The following is a 25,975-nucleotide window of genomic DNA, read 5'->3' on the forward strand; positions in this document are numbered from 1 at the left end:
CACTGTCTGATCCGGCAGGCTAAGTGACTATCAAAGGCAACAGTTCGCACAGGCAAAATCAGATTGAGGTGCTCAAAAATTGCAGAACGTGTGCTGCTGAGCGGAGGGTATTTTCCACAGATTTGCCTAGTTCAGCTGACTGATGATGATGATCATGATGATGATGACATCTGGTTTTCGCTGGCTCTAGAGCCATGCTGTGCAAGTTGAGAGTTCAAAGTTTGTTCTTTTTTTCAGAAAAAGAACTTATGGCGTGCGGAAATTATGCGTTGTTTATTATGAGCAGCCCTCATTGCTTTCCTGAATGAAATTCTAAGAAAAGTTAGTTTGGCATGAATCGAGCAAGTTTGCTCATTTATTCGACAAAATGAAGTGGGCACAACAGAAAAAAAAATGTCGGTATAGTATTCATGAATACTGACAATTGTTGATCTAATTATCAACTATTAGCAAATCCCTCCAACTACGAGATTCGCATGCTCCCACATGCTTGTCGCGTTTCTTGAGAGATGTATTTGATTCTGAGCTGGTACCAAGCGACTGTTGCGTGAATAACTTGGGGAACCCTTGTAAAGCATGTGAGTTTTTTTGTGTCAACATTTAAGTCGAGTGAACAATGATATCGGCATGTTGACATTGACATTAAGAATGGCCACTTTCATGTGTGATACTTGCCTTGCTTTACCAAGGCAGCAACCGTAAGACAATAATTGAAAAATAAACTACATTCTAAAACTACTCTAAGATCAGAATTTTAAAAGAACTCCGCATGTATGAAATCACTGCGCTGATTTTGAGAAATAATGGGTGGTGCGAGTCCGCAGTCGTTTTGTAGGCAAAAACTGCAGCTTCAGTTTAATTTTTTTCCAATGAAATGTATTGAATAAACCTCCTGCCTTCCATAAATCATACTGCCGAGATCATTGGTAAATTTCACGAATCACAGATGCGCTCTGGCGCAGATCCTGAATCTTCATAGGTTCAGGAAGCTTCATATCAATAGATGATGTGAACCTTCTACTTAGCCAATATCTCTCTACTTGAGCTCAGTAAACTGTGTATGACTAACCAACTACCTTTGTGAAGGCACTATGAAGTTCGGTGCGTCGCTCAACGTGCCGTGTTCCAGGACCAATGTCAAAAATATTTCTTTATCTTTTTTTCGCAATGAATGCAACCAAATACTTATGGGGCACACATTTGAAGCTTATAATTTCATTCTTTTTATTTGAAACGTAAATGATTGACTGAATTATCGTGAATTATTTATTCAGGTTCTAATTACTACTAATTCTTTGAACCTACACAAAACAACATATTTTCTTTTTTTCTTGAAATAAAATATTCCGCCACTTGGAATTATGGTATGCGAATTCGACACATTCGTAGACAGTACATCGTGATTTGCGCCAGAAGGGGGTGAAGAGTTTTGAGCATTATGCAAAACGGCCCTGCCTGACGAGTTTAATGTACTGTACGATGGTTACAGCTAGCACCTAATTAGCAAAGGTTGCAGGCAATCACCAAGTGGTGCTTTTACGCAAGCTGGTCACAATGCAATTTCATGGCTTTAGCGTTTGTTTACCTTAACAAGAATGGTTGTAATGACTATGTGAGAATATAAAATAAAGTTGGTCACATTATTTTTTTGCTTATTTTCCGTGTATCAGCAACGCTAAGGTACGAGAAACATCTATAGAGCAGTTGCTTCAGCCTTCGTATGTTATGAGAGCTTCTCTGTTTGCAAAAACAATCTGTTTGTTGTTTCCTGGTGCCGTATTCATATATAAGAAAAAAAATCCACCTTTTATATTGACAAAAACCTGGAAGCGTATTCACCCGTGCCAAAGCTTCATTAAAACACCCTGAAAGCAAGCTTGCCTGAGCTTATATGCAAACTTTGTCCTGAAACACATCACACATGTATGTTGAACATGTCCTTCGTATTCCACTACTACAGTCCCCAAAGAAAACGTATTATTCTGCTATCACTGCCACGTGTGATCGTTATACGCATAAATAACTTTAAATTCTTGAACAATTTCAGAGTCTAAAACGACATTTTTTTGCTTTTTCTGGAAGGCCTTAAGCCCACCGTGCTCTCGACATCTGTCCTTGTCTTCGCACATGATTCAATTGCTCCGCAAGTGCATGAAAGGATGCATCAGAGATTCCAGAAATGTAGATGATTCTGGTCTCATGTGTCATAGAACAACGGTTTTGTTGCATCCTTCCTATAAAACCGAAAACTTCCTGAACAACTGATGACATCACATGGCAGTTACTGTTTTGTTTCGTTTTTCTCTTTTAACTCTGCTTTTTACAAAAAGATTCTCTCCAGTGATATCAAACATATTCTTCTCATACTCGCGAATTCTTTTCTATCCCACTCATCACTTGCGAATTTGGCTATATGAATCCGTTATGACCATTGAATCAGACGAAAAGATAAAAAGCGAATCCATCTGTGTAATATACTTGCGCTGTGTTGTCACAAGAAGGAATTTGAGCGGAACTCTCTGATGATGTGGCGCGATACGCGGGTAATTTACTGCTATTTCAGAAACAAAAATTCAGACATGTCAGCACTGATATGAAAAGTGGTAGCATACAAAACATGTATTTGATGTCTTTTGAAGGGACACTGCTATTTTGAGGGAACTAAGAGCATTAGATAGAACACAGATGTGATAAACTATTTAACACAGCCTGTCTCCAAGGCCAATGTTTCTATACATAAGCGGACTTAGTTAAAAGCTGTGTATGGGTATGCTTTGTAACTACTACTGAAACAACAACAAAAGAAAATCAAGGTGTGATTGCGAAAGCGAGAAGTTACGGTTGGGTCACGAAGGGGCCGTTTGGCCAAAAAATTGGGTGCGATTCGGAAAGAGAAAACAAGTGGAAAATGCGAGGCCGTGCAGGGGAATATTCGTAGAAAGGGTAGAAGACAGGCCTTTGCTGATATACTGAGGAAACTACTATGGTACACAGGTTTATTATGCATGTGCTCGAGGCCTTACTTACAGATTCTGAAATACTTCACTCATTGACATAACAGGGTATTTCCCTAATACTTTTGCAAAAAGACAGAAAAAGTATTCCGAAGTACAGTTACAAGAATATAGATACAAGAATACAATACCTGGAATATTTTCATGAGCATGACTTGGTGGACAGATGGTAATGCATCTTGAAAGATTACACCGCACATAGACGGGGTGACAGAAAAGTGAATAAGACCTGCGCTGAACAAGCATTTAGAGCTGGTTGTTGTTCTTCCTTGATGCCCGTATATGTGTGCGGTAACCCTTTATAATCCTTTTTTTCAAACTTTGAGGATGCTGACGCTCCGCTAAGGCATTCATTATATGCAGATTATTACTGTACATATTTGAGACATTCAAATAAAAAATGTCGTTTGGATCACTCGTGAGTGCCAGGGCATTAAGAAAAAGGACCCATTTGTTGTAGACACGTGCTTAGCTTGGCGAAGAACTTTCTTTCATTAGCTGCTCTTGAGCAACAGAAGCTCCTAGAAATGACTGTAATTTCGACAGCGTTGATTCGACATCAATACAAGACTTGCAAAATCGAAAAATGGCATTCCACTTGAAAAAAAAAGGAGGTGTGTGACAACTGACTGCAAATGCATTTACTTTTGTCAGCGCTGGATGACAATACCGCTTCCGCGATTCTACCGCTGGGAAAGCCACATGCTTTACCACATGGGTCATTCTATGCCATGGGGAACTCTTCGTCACTCTCATATGTGTCGCCCACTGACGGCGTGCCTTTGCTTGTGCTACGACAAAATATCGGCTCGGAGTAGGATAGAAGGCACTCTGGATGTGGACGGCTGGGGCTGTTTGATTCGCCTTGATATTTCACAATACAAAGGCCGTTATTACATCGGCAGCGTCGAAATGTAATCACCGTGAAAGTGATAAAGCCGATTTTCGGTTATTAGCAGAGGCCATAAACCTCTGACCCAATGAGGCGGCCACTTCGTACATTGAAGGAACAGGATATGATAATCTGTGAAATGGTGACAGTTGCGTTAATTTATAACGAGAACCAACCCAAATAGTGGCTTCACAGCAACCGCTAATAAATTCTGCATTGGAAAATCACCCGATTTAAGTTGAGAGTTAGTGGTGCAATGGCAAATGAGTAGAGTTGCACCTGTCATCGTCTGCCTTTTCATTTTTGTTGTGTTTAGTTGCGCTCTCACGGTAGTTCCTATGAAGAAGCACTAATTCGCACAACAATCAACTCGTTTTGATTGATTGATTGATATGTGGGGTTTAACGTCTCAAAACCACCAACTGTTTTGAAGTAGAGTGGTCACGTAGTATAAAAGATTTCGGCGCTAGATTTTACAGAATCTATATCAGCGCTTGTCGACCAATATAGCTGGACTACCTATGTGCACTCCACCGTCAGTTTGTATGTAAAAGGAACGTCTATCTAGGTATCACAAATACGGAAACAATAATATCAAATAAAGAAGAAAAGTTTACTTCTATGCATGCAGTATCCTATAACTCTGTATTTACATTGAAACTTCAAAAAGAAAAGGTATGTGAAAAGCTGTACACTCACTTTCGTAATGTAAATACCGAAAAGCTCAAATATCAAATTAAAATATTGCTTTCTCGTATGACACCATCCATACTGAAATTTACATGTGTTGCATTGAAGGGTGCGACACCCAAACGTGCGGTGCAAACGAAGTTCCTGTGCGGGGCCACGCTCGGCGGGACAAATTCTGCAGGCCGGCCTTTACACCGCGCGAGGTGTACAAAAGGCGCCGTAAGTGCGTGTGCAAGCCCACTTTCGTGCGGAACTCTTGGGACGAGTGCGTGCCGAGAAAGCTCTGCAGACGCTGCAAGTGCCGCCTTCAGAAAGACTGGCACATGTGCTCCTCGGCGTGCCCCGTGACGTACAATATGGCGATGCCTTTCTGCGACAAGATGTGCGTTCCAGGATGCGACTGCCCTCCAGGTTGGGTCGTGTGAGTTGGTCATCTGGTTCTTTACACAGACGTACTAAGGCGGATAGTGCTTTACAGTGGTATTCTGGCTATCGCACTCTCCTTGGTACGTTAGCGTGCAAAACCACATGTTTACGAGAAGGAGTTACACGGAAGGCGTGTTACACGGGCGTCTTCTTTTCTCGTGAATATCCGGTTTTGCGCTCTAAAGCTCCTAAAATGTGTGCACCTTCTCGCCAAAATTCATGATTATGACACTGTTATGTCTGTTTTAAACTGATTGGATCGCTTACTCTAAGCTGCACAGAGCTACCATAGGTATGATCACAAGCCCGTGCCTTCACTGAAATGGCAATACACCTCTATACTTCGCATCAATCGCCGTTAAGGCTCTTTTGAGAAATTCATCTAGGATACCATTCATTCTAAGCCCTCGTGGTGCACTGAATGGAAGGACGTGCCTGAATATAGAGTATAACAATGTTTATCAAGCCTGTATGTGGATGGTGATACTGATAGTTATGCGACGAAAGCATTATATAACGTTAGAAGGGGAAATACCGTGTCAATGACTAGTGGAGTGAATGAGCGAAAACAGTACATGACACCGACTCGTTAGCTCAAGAGATAGTCAAGAGCGAAAAATTGTGGCAAAGGGGCATGTAGGAAAACGTGTGTCAGCTCCACATACACGAAACCTGTGGAGGGGCGAAGCGTGCAGTGTGCGTCGGCATTTCCCGCAGCAGAATCGCTGCTAATTGGTGTGTTCCCCCGTCAGGCAGCCAGTGTTTCTCACGGCAAGCCACCGTTACGAACTCACGAAGGTCTGGATTCTCTTCTCGGCACTGGTGTTTGCCTGACCTCTATTGCAGATACGGGTTAGCTTGTTATTTATGGCACGTGCACAGAGCTTCCTTTTTAGTGACCAGGTGTTGAGTAAAGCGCAATCACATTGAGGATGTTTCAGGAAGTGGTGTTTTAAAGAGATGACTTCACCGTAGGCATTCACATTCACTTTGTTGGTTTTAGATTACAAAAATATTCCCCATCTTGGTAACTTTCGTCGGGCCATCTGATAACGCTGCTAAGCCATACGTAATGTTTTAGTGAGTAACGACAAACTTCTCACTTAAAGTATGCAGAGTTTGGAACGGTGGCGGGCATTGGGGTTTTGTTGATTGTCGTGGCGCGTACTCCTTTGCTATCGAGCGGGACGACGATATGAGATTCGTCTTATCCTAGGCGGCCATACACCTCAATAAGTTACCAACTCCTAGATTACTAGAGCTAGCAATAATGTCATGCCACGATAGTAAGCTAGCGACAGCGAGCCGGCTGGAAGTGATATAATGGACCTTGTTTGAGTTGCCTGTTCCGGTGAACCTGAACCCTAATATTTTTTAATTCGATGTGTACAGTGCGAGAAATTCCGTTAGCGTTTGTTCCTATTGTGCTCTTTTTAGTCAACTCGAAACATCTTTGTGGTGAACACATTCAGGACGTCTGTACCTTTTATTAGGAATTACCTTGCATCTCTATAGAAATCCTGAATAGTGATTTTCACAAATGTATAGACACAAGAAACCTTAATATTGGTCTTTGCTGTGTTGATTTTGCAGAGACTCAATGAATTGGAAAAGGTGTGTCAAGGCGAAGAAGTTCCCTCCAATATGCCCACCTCACTCTACGTTTAAACCCTGCGTTTCCAACTGCTTACCGAGATGTGGCATTATCGCACCGAAGACTTGCATTATCAGCTGCCACAGGGGCGCTTGTGTCTGTGACGAAGGGTTTTCCGAGTTTTGGGGATACCATGGAAGAGCGTGCGTACGTCAAGAAAAGTGCGAATGGCACCTTCGTAATTTGTTATTACTCATTAGGGCAGGTTATACCAGTGACGCGTAGCGAACTTGCCTGGAGCTGTGATCATAGCATCGCCAGCAGGAGGCATCAGCGCATTGGGTACTGGCACCCTTTTAAATACGGGACTTCATGGCTCTGTAAACTCTGAGATTACATCTTTAGGTGCGAATGCGAATTTAGGCTCCCCAAGAGGAAGTGAAAGTTCACCCTCAAGCATTTCAGCTAATGTAGGTCGGGTTGGTAGTTCTATGGTTGGTGGAAGTACGCACTCAAGTAAACCTGAAGCGAACGGATTGACTGTTTCCGGAAATAACGGAGCGACGGCATCTTTACATGCTCATGGTGCACTAGGATTGTCTGGTAGTGCAACAAACACTGAAGGCTTATCACTCGCCAGTGGAACGGGTGCTCGATTTATCACTGTTGGTGGCAATACTGGTCCAGGTGGTGAAAGCTTCCCCGGATCTTCTTTATCTAGCAGCGTTACTGTTATATCATCTCCTGGTGGGAAGACTACAAGTGATGCCTCAGGTCCTATTAGGATGGGTTCAAATGGCGGCTCTCTTAGGGCAGGCCCAGTGGGCACTATATCTGTCATTGTGCCTGGGCCCAATGGCGTAGCTACTGGAGGGATAACGACAGGTGCAGCCAACAACGCAGGAGCACGTGTTGCCGGAATCAATAGACATGGATCCGAAACAGGCGTTGGGTCCTTGGCGGTAGGCAGACCTGATGGTATTATACCTGCTGGTTTCCTACCTGGAATATCTCCACAAACAACAGGTGCAGCTTCCACCGCAGGCACTGCTGCAAACTCGCTCACTGGTGCACTGAACAGTGTCATCACTGGTGAAACAACCGTGACTGGTCCCACAGAAAATAGTGGAGGTACAACATCAGTGGCAGTGTCAGGACCCACTAGCTCCGCGACCACTTTGCTTGCAACTCCTAATCACGGTAGTGGTAATGAAGGGATAAATAGCATAGTCTTCGTAGTGCAGCCTGCTAGCGTATATTCTGGTGAGACTACTTATGGCGTACCCCTTATCGAAGCTGTTCGAAGTATTAGCACTCCATCTACAAGATTGTTGAATGGTCCGACACTTACTACGCATTCAACAGGTTTGGGCACCACGAATACTGAAGGTGTGGATACTGGTGAAACCTAGCCAACTGTTGAACGAGCAGTGAGTAATTAAGAAAAACTTCAATAAAACAAAATGACGACCTTAACAAATGAGCAAGACGGTGTGGCGTTCATCTTTCCATTGAAAAGTCATACACACTAGAATACCTACATATAAAAGTAGCTAAAAATAGTTCAAACGGCCTCGAACCAGCGGGACGTTCAGTCACGCATTGTTGTATGAAGGATATGACATACGGACTTTGCACACACACTGTTCACGAGAATATTGCACCCGTGAATGCACCCGCGAAATCAGCGCGCTTGTCAAGGTACCAATTGACAAGAATGTGTCATTCGTGTCAAAGTTACTGCGTGTTTCGTATATGATGTTGATAATTTTAATAATGTCAGAATTGCAAATATAAAAAAAAAGAAATGTCCGTGGTGTACTGACCACAAATCAGTTAAATTTCTCCTTATACTTGTCTGTCATTCTAGGCTTTCCGCTACGATTAAAATACGTAGTTCCTTGTAAACTACGTAATCATACCGTTATACGTGAATTTGTCTATTTCAGGGCAAGTTTGTTAGCCCAATGCACTTTCTGTCTAGTCCAAAAACACTTTAAATGTGGCCAGCTTGAGAGAACGTTACTGCAAACATCTCCTATTTACTTCTTTAGTGTGTGTGCAGAAGTATCCAGACGACCAACGCCGGCTCATCAAGCGCGCGGTGGAGGCTGCGGTATCTCTAAAGATTCCCGCCAAATCCCTCTGAAATAGCGCAAACAGTCTCCAAACTGGTCCCCTGCATCTTTTTTTGTGTTTGGAAAAATAAAGTTACCACCTACACCAGTAGATAAGCCATCTTGTGTTGGCGCGGCCATTTAATACAGCCGTATCTGAGCACGCGTTCTATCTACAAACCAATTAAAAAGTAGGAAACTGAAATTTTAGTTACATTTTCCTATCATGCATTCTTCTTTACAATCGAATGGTGACAATGAAGCCTATGTTTTATTGTTTTTTAACGTGTATTATTCACACGCATGAGAGCTATGATTGCATCTCACCTTCAGTTATATTTGGAAGGGTGAAATACGTCGTTTTTTTTAACAAGCTAGCTCATTCCAAGTTAGTGAATTCAATATTTTCTTTCCGAGCAGATAACATGAAACGTGAAAACACTGTCATTGCCGGAAGAAAAATTTTACTGTTGACCAATTACTATAAATATGTGGAGAACAAGCAAAACCACTAGAGCATTGAACTCTCGTATAGGCCTATAAAAGCAACACATAGGGGTAGAGTTTCCTCCAGCTTCACAGCAGTGATGGCGATTTTGATACTGTTCAATCTGAGGTTAAATATGGCCGTAATGCAAATACGCAAAGTAGCTTGGACTGCTAGCAGACTGCACAGGGTACGTTCCGTGAAAGTTGACTGATAGTATATTGCACTAGTTTTTGCGCGCAAGCGTTCATGCCCCATCTAAGAAATTGCAATTATGGTGTTTGTCCACCCAAAGCAATTTCAACTACAGCCAACCGTGTGCTCAGATTTCAGTGCATGTTAAAGAACCCCAAGTGGTCGAAATTTTCGAAGCGCTTCACTACGGCGTCTCTCATAATCATATGGTTGTTTTGGGACGTTCAACCCCACATATCAATCAATCAAATCAATCCAACTACAGGCAAAGCGGGGAATGAGAGACAACACGACTACAACACATGATGGCAGAGAATATGTTCGCGTAGGAATTGAACTACCTGGTCTCGTATCCAGTCGCAAACCTATGCAGTAACACGTGGAGATTGATCGCCCCAAACATTCCCTTGAACTTTGCTAAGGCACGTTGCCGGGCTAGTTGGTTGAGATTCATCATTTTCACTGGTATAGCGCACCACGACAAGGACACACACAAAGGAGAGATGCACACACACACAGCGCTGTGTGTGTGTGCATCTCTCCTATGTGTGTGTCCTTGTCGTGGTGCGCTATACCAGTGAAAATGATGAATTTCCTTGAACAATGCCAGGGTCAAGGCGCAGGGGATAAATCAGTTGGCCAGCCCTGCAACCAGCAAATGGTGCAATGCCGGCAAAATCACTGCTTCAACTGGGCCGAAGTGCAATGAACGGGTCCCGCCAGCAACTTCCAGAGGAGGTCAAAAAATTGTGTCCGCCTCCATGGCATACGAAATGCTAGCGTTCGCTTTCTGGTGAGACACTTACAATTGTTCTTTGAATTCATCTAGTTAACGCTGCCTATGCCAGTTTTTTGTTAACACTCGACCGTTAAAATTACCCATGTGTGTATCGCCGTTCCTGGGCAGATACAAAATGTCTATCACCTGTGGCACATGCCCACATACCAGTGGCACATACACACTGCCAGGTATCAGCCACTATTTTTCGGAAAGTGATGACGTATGCGACAAGATTGTGACAATATTCGTGGCATGGCCAGTGCGTCGTATTCGTTAATCTATCTTACTTTCCCGTACTATATTTGGTGTATCCGAAAACTTGTTATTGTCTGCATGGATCGGGGCTCGAACTTGGGACCAACGCCTCTCCGTGGTCGAGTTTTTCGGCAAGTAAGAGACTTTCTGAGAAATCCGCATGAATTTCCTTGTGGCTTCGTGCTACAAACTGGTGGTCGTCTTTTATATTTCTTAATTCTTTCACCACCTTGCGGGTTTCCGCAGAACTCATTTGCAATAGATTACCTATAATGTTAGCATCAATTCAGAATGGTTTGCGGAACGCCTCCTCTATTTTATCAATGCCAGCCAGATTCACGCGATCCAGCCGTTCACCACCCTATCCTCCAGCTTATCCCTGCTCTCGCCCATCGTCTCGCCTTCGCATTTTCCTCGTGGTCATAGAGGAGAGAACACATCATGTGATGTATCATGGTGGAAATCTTATGAAGTTATTATTGGTTCAGTTTTGTACAGATCCGTGCGGTGGTGTCTTACATCCTGTGTTCAAAAATTGACGGTCAAGATGGCTTTGTATTAGATACGGTGTTTTGAGATAGTGTATTGCCGTTCGTTGAGCTAAAAGAGCAGCGAATGGGGAAGCGTTACTGCAACGCCATGGGATGCGCTGCTCTGGGATGCTGCGGCGGCGTTTCTTCCAACTACCATAAAGAATCCCAGAAAAAAAAAACTAATCTGACAGACGTAAGATATTGGAGTAGGAAACGTGTCTATCGCATCTCCAGGAGAGAGCAGTTAGAATCACGTGTGACGCAAACAGTGCTTCCCCTCATGCAGCGTCCTCGCCATGCAAGTCTAGCGGATAAGGTACCCGGCTGCTGACCCGCAGGCCGCGGGATCTAATCCTGGCTGTGGTGGCTGCATTTTCGATGGAGGCGAAAATGCTGTAGGCCTCTGTGCTCACATTTGAGTGCACGTTGAAGAACCCCAGGAGGTCAAAACTTAAAGAGCCCTCCACTACGGCGTCTCGTAATCACATGGTGGTTTTGGGACGTTAAACCTCACACTTTAATCAGTCAATCCTTCACGTAGCGTCACGTCCCAGTCACTCCCTGAACTAAGGCGCAACAACGGCTCTCGTTGAGAAGTGTGCATTTTCGCTGTCATTGAAATAAAGAAGGCTTTGGTTTACGCAAGGCAACAGTAACACAAAGATAGAAAGAAAGGAGCGCGTGTGGCAATATCATCAGACCTGGATTTCACCGTATTTATCCGGGATGTGCATCGACAGGTTATAGCTTGGCGACTCGCAGAAGTTAAAATGTAATGTTTATACATTGTTATAAAAGCTCATAGAGAACGTGGTATCCACAAGGGACGTAGCCCCGATATCCCATTATTGTAGTATCTTCAGTTTTTTTTTCGTGAGCTATTTTAAGCAGGCACGTCATTATGTGGTATAACATAAAATGTTGCGCAGAACGCTTGCTTGCAATGTCTGTTTCTTAAATGCAGCTCTGTATCTTTATCCTTCGTTTTTTTTTCGCTCCCCAAGAACACTGCCGATGCCTCACCCACCTTTTTGTGCCACACAAGCTCCATTACACGATCGTGTCTAAATTTTTGAAGATCTTAGTGTAGCGTGTGAGGCAACGATCCCCCAGCCAGACCTCGTCGACCAGCGTCAACTCGTCCTTTGAACCCTGCGGACAGTCCAGGCCAGAAGGTTCCTGAAATAAGCGACCCTACTACCTTCACAGAAGATTTATGCTATAAATGTTTTCTCCATGTGTGTGTGATCGCTGTTATTCATTTGATAGAAACTGCCAATCACCTGTGGCTCATAACCGCATTCCATGCGCCATTGTATGTGGATATGTCATACGTCACTAAAGAGAAGAGTTTCATGACGTAGGCGGCATCAAGTACCTCACGGAAATAAATGTACTAATCTGTTTATTGTGTGCGTCCTACACAAGAGACCTCCCATGCAAACTTCTGTATGTATCAAGTGAAATAGATGGCCAGGAGAGTGACCATACGTAAGCAGCTATCTCCTCTCTCTTATATATATATATATATATATATATATATATATATATATATATATATATATATATATATATATATATATATATATATATATATATATATATATATATATATATATATATATATACAATATTATTGAGATCTAATATTGTGTCAAAACACGGAAAAACGAGCCCTTAAGTATACACTTCTTTCCCTTACCCATTAACGAGGGTTTCGTATACAGGAAGACTTGGTGCCTTAGGTTGTATACGAGGGACTATTGGTCAGCTGCCTGCTCGTAATAAGTTCATGTGCTACGTGACGCCACACAGGCTCATAACGAGTGTGCCACACTCGCCGCCATGGCTACTGAGAGTGCTGCATGACACTCCCACGTTTAAATTCACATATATACCCAATCAAGTGGCTGGGAGGATAGCGGCCGTGGTAGCTCAGTGGTAGAGCATCGAACGCGTTATTCGAAGGTCGCAGGTTCGGTTCCTGCCCAAGGCAAGTTATCTTTTCACCCACTTTTCTTTTTTCACAATTACGTTACAATTCGATTTATTAACTTTTCTTATACTTTCCTTGGCACTATTTTGTGTCAAAACACGGAAAAACGAGCCCTTAAGTATACACTTCTTTCCCTTACACACACACACACACACACACACACACACACACACACACACACACACACACACACACACACACACACACACACACACACACACACACATATATATATATATATATATAGAGAGAGAGAGAGAGAGAGAGAGAAACAAAGAAAAATGCGCAGAGCAGAAATCCTCAAAGAGCTCGAGGCTCGCAAAAAGATCACCAAACCAATAACCACCGCTAACGTGATTTCAGCACATGTGTGGTGTGTGACTGTACACATGAACGCACTTCAGCGAATGTTCTTGAGGTAATGTCTAAATCACGATATCAACACTTTAGTCTGGATTTTTTTAAACCAATAAAATTGAAGTGCATGAGTAAAAAATGTTTTGTTAATAGGAGGTTTTTTTTATTTTGAGGCGTTTGCGGAGAGGCCACAGAGCTCCGCATCTGCCTAAACCTGGTCCTTCTCGTGTAGTACCCCACTGATTTAAATGATTATTGTAAGGTATTGAGTCCCGCTACACAAGAAATACATACTGCAACAATGTCACTGGGGGTTACCATTCGTCGTCACGTTTCTCCTCAATCATATGCCTTCATTCAGAACTTGGCGTCTTGGTGTTTAGAAGGCGAAATAGTTTTTGAAGGCACTTTCATTTATAGTTATTGAGTCGTTATAGCTACTTGTTCCGACATTTACCTAACAGGCAGACTTCGTATGCTCTATGTTACATTGAAACTCTCATACAATTCTGCTGCGAAGATATTCATTTTTATGTACAAACAACAAAACCCGACAAAACAAAATTACTTTACCAATGAGAGGTTGCCTTAATATGGTAAAGATATTAAACACAAGTTTCCATTTCCATAGCCTAAAAAAACTGCACGCTTTTGTGAGGTAGCTGGGACTTTGCGTTAACCTAATGACTTGAACACACATTAACACAGTGCATGGCTACGCAGATACAAGAGAAGGATACGGGGGGGGGGGGGAACCGCAGCGCCTAATAGATACCTGAATGACAAACTTTCTGATGTGATCTTTTCATGCTTTCTGACCGTTTTACTTCGCATGAGAGAACAAGTGAATACAATAATGCCTGCAGTTTCAGTCTCATTACATTAAGTGCTCACTTCTAATAAAATTGCAGATTGTGGGCCTCCAAAGTGCGGCCCAAATGAAGTTCCTGTGGTGGGCAATTCCCGGCGCGACGTATTCTGCAGGCCTTTGTACACACCCTCCCTGGTATTCAACCAACTACGCAAATGCGTCTGCAAGCCTCACTTCGTCCGCAATTCTTGGGGGGAGTGCGTCGAAAAGAAGAGCTGCCGGCGCTGCAAGTCTCGTTTGCAAAAAGACTGGCACACGTGCTCATCTAGCTGCCCCGTCACAGGAAACAAGCCAATAAGCTTAATTTGTCGCACCATGTGCACACCTGGCTGTGATTGTCCTCCAGGTTGGGTTGTGTAAGTGCATCTTTAATTTCTCGTTAGATACATCCTTCGAATATGTTACAGAGAACCTGAGAAACAACATACCTTCGTAAAGAATTCCACGCTGCATGCCTATCACAGTCACCTCATTTTTCTAGCAATAACGTACGTAAGTAAGTAAAGAAAGTAAGAAAAAATGGTATAGTTTACCTCTATCTTCTCTTAAGGTACACAAAATAAAATATAATTTAGTTTGCCTAGATGAGGATTTATTGCGTGAAAGAGCATTGAATTTTATTAACTTTGACACGCCTGGTAGTAATTTAAACTTTTTAGAGCTTCAGCGGCACGCAGGAAAGTTGTGCGTCAATAGTAAATGTTGCAGTTACTAACTTTTAACAGCAATTCTGTTGAAGCCAGCCATAGAACAATTTGAAGAGGAAAGTTTTTTCATGAAGTGAGGTTCAAACTCACGTACCCACTATCTGAATGCGAGTGTTCTAACCAATCTTCTTTCTAATTACGCTAACAAAGCATAGGATAGCATAGCCTTGTGTAGTAATATGTAGCTGGGTAACTGCGGGTGAAAAGTAAACATTTTAAAATAATTAAAAAGAAAAATGGAAGATTCTGCAAAAAAATAAAAAAGAAGAAAAACCAAAGAAACTGCGACAAAGAATAGAAAGCGCGGGAACAAGAAATAGCAAAAAAGCGACAAATATATAGAGAAAAGAAAATATGAAAAATAGAAAGAGCAAGAAAGAAAAGAAATAGAGAGCGAGAGAAAACTAAGTAGAAACAACCTGATGTCAACGGTTCGAAGGTGGCAGGTTCCGTCTGTGCATGTGGCAAGTTATCTTTCCATCGACATCAGTTTCTTCACATTTTACCTCGTAATTAGTACAAATAACGGGCCATGTACTTTTATGTGAAAATCTTTAACGGCTCATACTCACGGCATTTGTCCACGGTTGATCTGTGCACTGAAACGGTAACACCTCTCGCCTTTTTTCCTCCCTCTTTCATCAATCGTGTGATGGCTGAGAGCGTAAAAAAATCGGTGCACAGTCGGTAGAATGGCCACAAGTTTTCAGCCAACAATCTTTGAATTCACAATGCCCTTCAATTTTTCTTGGCGTCCTCGTCTGTAATTTTTAATTGACACTGCCTAAGTTATAAAAGCAAAGACATCTAGATAAATACAATGGTAGAAATATAAAGAAAGTCCGAAAACACCTACTCCTAGGTACCCATCAGTTCCGCATAGCATTGTGGTTCAAGATCACGCTATGCTTTAACTACCTTTGCTACCTTTAATGAATAAGGCATATCAAAGGGTTTTGGGTCACCCATTGGTGTGCTTGTGTGCGTAATCAGTGCAATACTGTGAGTAAATTAAACATGCATTCGTTTTCTTTGGTAGTTATTCTTAATTTTACACAATTTTAATTATTTACGCCTGTATCATTTACTTGCGATCATAGCGTCTACTAACAACACTGCGAACCAATCTACAGAACATGAACTTTGCAAACAGTTTTATTGAATTTGCTAGTTTTTCTCATTTGATGCTAACAATTTTGTTATTAATTTTACAAAACATTCTCTCCTTGCTAAGCACGAAGTTAAGCGAAGAGAGATTTTAGCTTTCTGTTACGAATAGTTTTTAAAAAGACCCATGATCCAAGAAAAAAATGGCGCTATTTAAAACTGAGCACACAGCCATCCACCCTGTTTGTGAATCGACTAAGTTGAATAACCACAATATGAGATTTTCCGGGCGCAAAAATGTTTATTTTTCAAGAAAGCAATGTAGTCGTCCCTGTTGAGTGGCCCTGTTATACACTACGATATAAATTCAACTGTATCACACTAGAATATATATTTGTGATGACAAATGAATCAATTTGTCACCACTTATGTAGAGTTTTTCATTCTTTGACGTATGACTATCGGAGAGGAGTGTGCTATGCGTCGAAATAGCGAAAACGCGCACATTGTTGCTACGTAGCACTGACATCGATATGGAGAGGATAAACAGAAAGACACCAAAGAGGAAAGAGTAGCGTGAGCTGATCAGCATTGCTGGTGCTGCTCACTTAACCAGTTGTAAATACATCTCTACCTACTCCTACAAGACTGCATTATTCCCGTGACAATATGTCAGAAATAACACACGTAGAGTTATTAGTAAAAAGACACACATGGCGGAATTCAAGTCTCCAAACTCCGTTAACGATCTAGGTCACCGAGTAATGCCTTTCTACCGACTGTCGTCTGCTTTTTTTTCATTCTGGTAGACATCCTAAACTTCACACAATTGCGTCGTCATTCAGATGAATCAGAACTTTGTAAAACGAGTGATATTTTTTGCAGAGATCCAACCACGTGGAAGAATTGCGTCAAGGCCACAAAGTATCCCCCGATATGCCCGCCAAACTCCAGGTTTGAGTCATGCGTGTCTACGTGCGAACCAGTTTGTGGCTTTCAAACGCCGAGACTTTGCTTCACACACTGCCATCGGGGAGCCTGCGTCTGCAATAAGGGCTTCGTGGCATTTGTACAAGGAGGTGCAATAGTTTGCATGCTTCAGGAAACGTGCCTTCGTTACTTACGCGCAGCACATGTTTCTGTCCTCAACAACACAGACTTTGGGGCGAGAGCAAGCGCACATGGTATGGCGAATAACGGTGGTAGCTTTATGACAGCGCCCGGGGGAATGTACCCACCGGGTTCATCTTGGCGTGTCTTCAGCAACAACGTAACTCATATCATCGGCACAGCCTTACCTGGTGATTCTCGTATGGATTCGAGCCACTCTGCAAGAAACAGCGCAGCCACTTCTTCAGGCAGTGGTTCAGGAAGCGGCAGTATAAGTGCTGGCGTAAATGAGCTTCCACACTTTGAAGCTGGAAGTCATGCAATTGCATCAGGCTTCGGAGGAAGTAGGTTTGCTTCTACTTCTGGAGAAACTGGCACGATGCTGCCGTTACTAGGCTCACTTACAGCTATATCTCCTGGCATGATAACTGCTGGTGTAAATCGAGCGAACATGCTTACTCCTGATTCCACAAGAACGAATGCAGTGCATGCTTCTTTGAGAGCCGTAGGTTCACAACCAGGAGTTGGTTTTGTAAGTGGGGCACTCAGCAGTGGCCTCCGTCCGGCTGCAGCTGTTATTTTGTCAGCAGGAAGAGGTCATGCTGCAGTCACGAGGCACACAGGAAATACACTGACATCCGTGTCTGCAGGTCTAGGCGGCGTTCATACAGGTACAGGAAATGCCCCCACGGCTGTATATTCTGGTCGGCCGGACATTATGGCTGGAATTGGAGGAACAAGTGCGCGTACAGGTTTCTCAGCTGAATCTGGTGGCATTCATGCTGATTTGCGACCAACAGGCCCTCACGGGGGTGTCCCCAAGGAACACGGGGCACTAAGCAGTGGCTCCCACATGGCTGCTGGTGGTGGCTCATCGGCTGGAACAGTACATAATTCACTAATAGGAGGCTTAGGGAATATGCCTTCGCATGCATCAGCACCATCTAGGAGCAATAATGTCGGCACGGAAGACGCACACATTGCACTGTCTTCCACATCGACGGGCTTTACGTCTGAACTAAGAAGTGCGCATAAGCCTATTTCTTCTGAATCTAGTGGTGTTAGTTCTAGGCTGAGATTGGCAGGTACGGATGGTGGTGCTAATTCAATGCCTCGAACGGGTATTTTAGGTCCAGGTACATCACTTGCCTCAAATTCTTTATTAACTGCCACAGAAAGAATGCACACGATCAGAAGAAGTCTAGCAATCCAACCTGGTCCTGTTTCTCGAACACCTGAAAGCATCAGAACATACACAAGCGCACTGCCAACTACCTCTAGGATACATGAAAGTGTTGGTAGTGAGCCAGCTGAAGCGAGTGCTATAGCTGTCAGTTTGGACGCACCACGTACACACATGTCTCATATCGAACTTGCATCGGTTGATAGAGGAAACTCCGCAGCTACTACGAGAATTCTTGCACCGAATTCAGGTATTGGTGCAATGGGAACTATCACAGGAAGTGTTTTTACGTCCTTTACTGGTGATGGTATTATGGGCAATACAAATGCGAGAAGTATATTTCATGGCCCATCATATGAATCTGATGTAGATGGCGCTGGCACCGAAAGTAGAGGCAGAAGCCCTCGTTACTCCGCAGAGGATGGAGCGGTACGTGTTAGACAAGCAACAACAGAGATACGCCCAAGTTCATCTGTCGGATCTGACATGATTAGGTTAAATGCAGGTGGTGTAGGTGCTGCAGGGGCCTTGCCATTAGCCGCACCAGGATTGAGCCGAGTCGGAACAAGCACAGTAAGCGCTTACGCGCCTTCGTCTGTAAGAGATATTACAAGTGCTCCAGAATCTTCAGGTATGATATATGGAGTTTCTGTGCAGCCCAGTGTTATCAGTGGTGGTGTAAGGACGTCAGGCCATTTGCAACCTCTTTCTGCTGAAAATGGAAGAGCTGGTCACCGATTTGACGCTGCAAGTTCACCTTCAGAAGGTCTCGCAAGACATGGTACAGTAAACACCGAAAATAGGCAGCCAGCTTTATTAATTACAGCTGGTGGAGCCAACGTCATGACAGATTCAGGAAATGGCATCAACGTTGTTGGAGAAAGTCCACGTGTATCTGAAGGATTCAGTAATGCAGTCAGTAGTGCGGTTGGTTTCACAACAGTGACTGGTGGGTCAGATTTTAGTGGCAGGCATAAACCTCTTGACCTCGGTGATATTAGTGAATCAGAGCGAGCACTAATAACTATATCCAGTGAGCCAGCAGGGTCTGCAATTTTAATCAATGGAGGAAGTGAGGGTCTTAATTCTGAAAGAGATAACATTAGAACTTCCCCTATTACACGCCATAGCGCTACAAGTGGGGCGACAGTTGAACTTCACGGCGCTTTTTCTGGGAGCGTTACAGGTGCAGCAAGAGAAAATAATGCCACTCTGACTACTCTGCCTTCAGATACTACCTTTGGATCACACAGTGACATTGGCTCGTCTCATAGTGGTGGAATCGGTTCAGATGGCTTTTCAGTACCTTCCGGTGTTGCTGGTACACGGGATCCGGGAACATTTGGTCGAACTGATATAGCTACGAACGGGCACTTTACAGATGGATCGGGTGCCTCAGCTCCTTTTTGGTCTGGTGAAAGAAGTCGAACTGGGACCGATATACATGCAGGGGATGCCAGTAGAACGGGCACTCGGGGCGAAATCTTGCCTCCTGCTGCTACGTCTAGTTTCAACAGCCTCGGATCACCCTCACCGGGTGTGAACAAAGAAGGAGGTTTCGGAGTCGCACAGACTACAGGCAGTGCGCACGCAGGGAGAGCAAGCACTAATGGTATAGTGCGACGTGGTGGGGGTATGGTCTCGATACATGAAGGGGGTCAGTACTTCCCAAACAGTTTGCGCTACAGTGGAAGCGGCTATGTCTATAACCCGTATTTACCGGGTTTCATGTTGAATGGTGCTAAAGATACTGTGAACACTCATTTAACTGTGAGGCCACCAGATGCAAATATCCTAGGTGGTACACAAAGTGATCCTATAAGATACAGAGTTGTGCGAGCGTCGACAACTTCGCTACCAGCCAACGTAGACATCAGTGGTATCCAGCCAACGGGAGCTGGTGCTACATTGAGAAGGACCACTTCCCCATAAGGTATCACATGCCTTCAAAATGAATGAAAATAAATATATTGACAAACATTGTATTAGGTTGTGATTCTCTTTCCTAAGCATCTGTTTTTATGTCAATAATGACCTCAGTCACATCAAGTGACTTCAATAAGTAAAACTATCAGCAAAACGAGGTGTATAAAGTCACTTTACCTATTTTGAGCATACCGCCAACCCCGACGGCGTTTGTTGCAGGAAGGACGTTGGTAGAATTACATAGAGTGTTTATTTCACACACAATAAGTTGGAATCACGCCAAGCACGTTCTACATAAAATCAATTACCGACCACCATAAAATGTATGAAGAATGTATTCATTCATACATAGCTACAAAGAGCGCGTCATGAAGAAAAAAAAACAGTATTTATGATTGTAGTCCAGGCATACGTAATGCACAAATATGTTCTTGCAGGACGTATGTAATGTCGTTACGCAAGGTAAAATGACAAAGCTAGTTGCATACAAACAGTACACTTTTGGGAAGCACATAGGTACATTTCAAGAAGTCACAGATAGTTGATTTCTTATTACACATAGTTTTATATGTAGACACTTTATATCATACCCTAATGTCTTATTAATAAAAAGAGAATATACATCAATGAGTGTTGTACCCATGTTCCAAAAGGAATGGGGTGCTTATGACGCAAGGCCGAATATCTGGGTAAGATAGGTGTTTGTTGCCACCAGTGCTAAGCTAAGTGAAAAGATAAAACAGCGTTTCTGGCGAGCAAGTTCAGCAGGTTAACGCAGGTTTGGTATTCCTGCTTTTCGAATTGCTTCATAGGGGAAGTGAAAGGTGTTTTATTTATTAAAAATAAAGCCAACTGCCTTAATTTGTGTTTTCAAGTTTATATTATTTACTTGTAGTTTGGGAAGCGGACTATGCGTACTCAAGTGCTGGCCTGAAAAATGTGTTGTAGGCAAGCATATTAGTTGTGTTCCGTATTGGATAGAGGCGCGTTATAAAAAAAGCCTTTTTATTGTTGATGGCGTTATGCCTATTACCTGTGCCTCTATTCTCAGGTCATAAGATCTCATTCGTTCATTAAATCTGCTGATTTTAATTCCAGTTATTTGAGTGCACCTGACAGGGCAGGAAAATTAGAATGCAATAATTTTTTGTTGCAGAAGCTGCTTTGAATAAACTTATTGTTATCTGGCACTCAACACACCGTTGAGATACTGATTTTAGATCGTTATGAAGGGTTATGTGGACAATGAAACAGTTGATTTTTTAGGTATACTATGCAATGATTGGCAAAAAGCCCTTTGTTAGTCTTGATGGATGAAATTGAAAACAAATGAGAGCTACAACACTGTATTAAGGCACGTATAATGTAACTTGAGATGTTTATGATAATATTTTTGATTAACTTTGAGAAACCACACAATTTCTTGCGTCACTGCTTGTTTTTCAGGTAACCAAGATGTGTAGTAACCTGAAAATAATGATACATAAATTGTAAATGAAAAAGCTTATGTAAGGCGAAGTTTTCTCTGGTAAATGAATACTGCAAGGCGAAGTAATGTTTTTGAGAGCTACACTACAAGAGCTCAAAAAGCGTTATGAATTTCAATAGAAACCTTTAGCTTAGCACCTGCGATTCGCTCAGGTCGGGCCTGTGTATGCGGGCACTTTACGCAGAAGCGAGCAGAAAAAAACTAAAGAGCGTGGGTGCAGAATGATATAGTGCAAGCTGCAGAACTTACAACTAAGCTCTCAACTTACTTGTGAGGTTGTTTAAAAAAAACGTTTTGGAGCATCAACTTGGCTTCACCGGCACTTTACAATCATGGTGACCGGGTCTCGCCAAGACCATCACATGGAAAACGGGTAGTCTGTGCCGTTCGCTACATCACGCTTGCTCTTAAACCGCGGCCGCTCTTTAAAATTCAAGTGCATGATTATTTCTTCGACTACTTTTCCCACTTAGCTATCGAGCCGGCTACCGGGTTACCGGTATGCGTGTCAATTGGTCTGCGATGCATCTCGGTGAAGGAATTCGCAATACTTTACCATCTATGCTGTGCTGCACAATACAAGTAAAAACAAGGCACAGCCTCTGAGATCATGCTGCGCAGCTTTGCTTTGTTGGGTTCATGCTGTGGTGGTATTCTTGAAGGTGTTTTATGAAAATTTCAGTTGCAAGCAAAGGTACGAAGTAACTTTAACAGCGAAACTGCTCCAGGTTGCCCTAAAATATCAGTCGTGGTCGATAAGTACCATCTTCATAAACCATCACATGCCATCTTTTTTACCCTTTTCGTCCTTTCCATTTTGCTATATTAATATGGCGCAGAGACAGGTGGAAGCACAAAGCGAAAGAATGATGGTAGGGTCAGCACGTCGGCGACGTATGAAACAAAAAAAGAGGCCGATAAATAGAAGGAAAAATTGATGTACAGGAAGTGAAAATCGTGAAAAGAAGTACTCATGACACGGTGAGATTCCAACTGGCACACCTATCATTTTAAAGGAGCGTCTTAACCACACGGCTATTGGGGCAATGCTTTTTCGTGGTATTTCTTGATCGTTTGTTAGAATGAACACAAAGTGTAACTAATAGTTTGAACACATCTGCAATAAGTGTTCTGGCGTAACCGAGGAAACACACGGCGATTAACGAAGTGTAGTAGAACTGATAGAGTTCTTCAAATCCTGTTGCACACAAAATGTAGTGACGCCAAGCACCTCACTAAGACCTTGTCCCAGTCTGGTCGAAACCCTTCATTACCATAAATATCTTTTAGGAGAACAGTCACTCTAAAAAAATGTGCTCGAAGAATTGGTGGATGCTGCATTGCGGTCTGGAATCCGTGTCTTTTGTAGAATTCGCATAGCCACCAGAAAAAAAAAACATATCCAAGGCCGCTTCTATTAATGTTCACAAGAGAAAACGTCTAATGTAAAAAACATTTGACAAAATTGTCCTTCAGAGTCAACTGAAAGACACTCCAGAACAGAATAGCATCTTGCAACTAAAATCAGCGTTCTGTTGTCTCCGGCACATTACATAGACGGTAGAGAACAGAGGAAAAAAGACATCTTTTCTTTTAAGCATAGTTTTACGGGCAGCCTTTCGCATGTAGTTTATAGAAGAATGTTTTTGAATTTGAAGAGACGTATATTTTTTGCACTCGTTTAAACACACCATGATCTCAAAGAACACAGTACACTGAACGGCACAATGGAGGCGGAAAAATCATACATTGTAAATAGTTGTATAGTACCTTGCGCGACATTGTGTACATATAGAGAAAACAGAGCTTTAAGAAACCTAACTGCAGAATCAACTTCCTGCGAGAATTCCCACAAGCACGGTTGCTCGAAAATTTGAAGATTTAGCAAAGCCAGGTAAGCAATCAAGAATTGCAACCAGCAAGAATGAAGGAATTATGAAAAAGGAATAGTCACGGAAAAGGAACGAAAACGAGAAACTGTTTGTCCTAAATAAAGATGCATTAGTTCCTACCACCTGTCAATAACGGGCCTGATATGTTGCCGCGACACATAGGGGCTCAAAAATACAAGACCTCATGAAAGTTGCAAAATAGAACGGTAAGAAACGTTGTACATAACTTTTGCACAATGGATAAGTTGCGATACGTAACAAAACTTCGTTGCTAGGAAAGTATCTCAAGCTTCAGCTCCAGAAATAATGATAGACGATGGGGAACGAATGTTGACCAAACAAGGCAAAGCCCTTTATAATATCAAAAATCAATGGGATAAAATAAGAAAATAATGCTGGGGAAATGATCTGGTGGTGAGTTGAAGAAGAGGGAGAGTAAAGCATAGCTTATGAAAATTGAGAATCGGAAGCAGAAAGATAGCGAAAGAGAAGTAAGTAAATGAAAATTAGGAGACAATTAAGAATGAAAAAACCAACAGGAGACTGGAAAAAAAAAAGAAGAAAGAAAAATAATACTAAAGAGAAACAATTTTTTCTTGTGTTCTATGCCTGTTCTTGTCGCCAAATATTTGTAGTGATATATTATTTCTTGCGTGATCTGTTCTTGCTGTTACGCTGTTCGTTTCGCTTTTAAAAATTTTCTCAATAATGCGTCATGTTGCCTCTGCAACCCCTTACCCTTCTTCTGTAATTCCTTGTTAAGGCTCCAGACCCATCAATGAATGATAATGTTGAAGATTAAAAAATAGTCCATTCGTCTATAATGAAATACTTAGCCTAGCGAGCCCTGATGGACCCCTGCTTTGGTCAGCCAAGGTTGGCGTGAGGCAAAATGATCTTGCTGCAATATCTTTACTTGCGTCATTCGCGTAAGTGTAAGAAAGAAAATATGTAAGTTCTTACCAATGGAACTCGACAATCAACTTTTTTTGTTATCCTCGGTTACAGACGCTCGTAATTGCAAGTGGTGGCTGACACTCCCAAGCATAAGATATTTTTGTTAATTACCGAGCTTTAGGAAGCGTTGAAAAATTGTGACGTGATCCATATGACTCAGAACTATACTGAGCTATTTAAAGGCACTTAGCGCTCATGGTTAATTTCTTATTACTTGGTGCATGTTTAACTAATGAACCCAGTATGTGTACAACATGGTCCAACTGCACCTGGACAATAATTGTCGAGACGGTGGTTGTGCACCCTACTATGAAAAAAGCAACGTGCTCGCTGAGCATAAATCACAGTTGACACGTTAAGTTATCCAGTCAAACTTCATTAAAAACTAGATAGATAGATAGATAGATAGATAGATAGATAGATAGATAGATAGATAGATAGATAGATAGATAGATGATAGATAGATAGATAGATGATAGATAGATGATAGATAGATAGATAGATAGACAGATAGATAGATAGATAGATAGATAGATAGATAGATAGATAGATAGATAGATAGATAGATAGATAGATAGATAGATAGATAGATAGATAGATAGATAGATAGATAGATAGATAGATAGATTTGTGGGGTTTAACGTCCCAAAACCACGATATGATTATGAGAGACGCCGTAGTGGAGGGCTCCGGAAATTTTGACCACCTGGGGTTCTTTAACGTGCACCCAAATCTGAGCACACGGGCCTACAACATTTCCGCCTCCATCGGAAATGCAGCCGCCACAGCCGGGATTCGAACCCGCGCCCTGATAGATAGATAGATAGATAGATAGATAGATAGATAGATAGATAGATTGATAGATAGATAGATAGATAGATAGATAGATAGATAGATAGATAGATAGATAGATAGATAGATAGATAGATAGATAGATAGATAGATAGATAGATAGATAGATAGATAGATAGATAGATAGATAGATAGATAGATAGATAGATAGATAGATAGACAGACAGACAGACAGACAGGTAGATAGATAGATAGATAGATAGATAGATAGATAGATAGATAGATAGATAGATAGATAGATAGATAGATAGATAGATAGATAGATAGATAGATAGATAGATAGATAGATAGATAGATAGATAGATAGATAGATAGATTTGCGGGGTTTAACGTCCCAAAACCACGATATTATTATGAGAGACGCCGTAGTGGAGGGCTCCGAAAATTTTGACCACCTGGGGTTTTTTAACGTGCACCCAAATCTGAGCACACGGGCCTACAACATTTCCGCCTCCATCGGAAATGCAGCCGCCACAGCCGGGATTCGAACCCGCGCCCTGATAGATAGATAGATAGATAGATAGATAGATAGATAGATAGATAG

At 42.3% G+C, this 25,975-nt stretch overlaps 1 protein-coding gene across 3 annotated transcripts in view; it reads left to right on the forward strand.

The window, feature by feature from the left end:
- The window catches only part of LOC142768859 (uncharacterized), a 28,616-nt gene extending 8,316 nt beyond the window's left edge, over positions 1 to 20,300 (forward strand). For 2 of the 3 annotated variants that reach the window (XR_012885503.1, XM_075871271.1), the window contains exons 2-3: positions 4,705 to 5,017; positions 6,616 to 8,103. Coding sequence is in view for 2 of the 3 variants with exons in the window: in XM_075871271.1 (XP_075727386.1) it covers positions 4,705 to 5,017; positions 6,616 to 6,901 (599 nt within the window). In the remaining variant the exon portion in view is untranslated. Of the gene's footprint in view, positions 1 to 4,704; positions 5,018 to 6,615; positions 8,104 to 14,248; positions 14,565 to 16,907 lie in introns of those variants that run through there. The other variant, XM_075871270.1, reaches the window with a different exon arrangement.
- The last annotated feature ends 5,675 nt before the right edge of the window (positions 20,301 to 25,975 follow it).

The sequence above is a fragment of the Rhipicephalus microplus genome, chromosome 8 (assembly GCF_043290135.1).
Source record: "Rhipicephalus microplus isolate Deutch F79 chromosome 8, USDA_Rmic, whole genome shotgun sequence".
NCBI classification, from domain to species: Eukaryota; Metazoa; Arthropoda; class Arachnida; order Ixodida; family Ixodidae; genus Rhipicephalus; species Rhipicephalus microplus.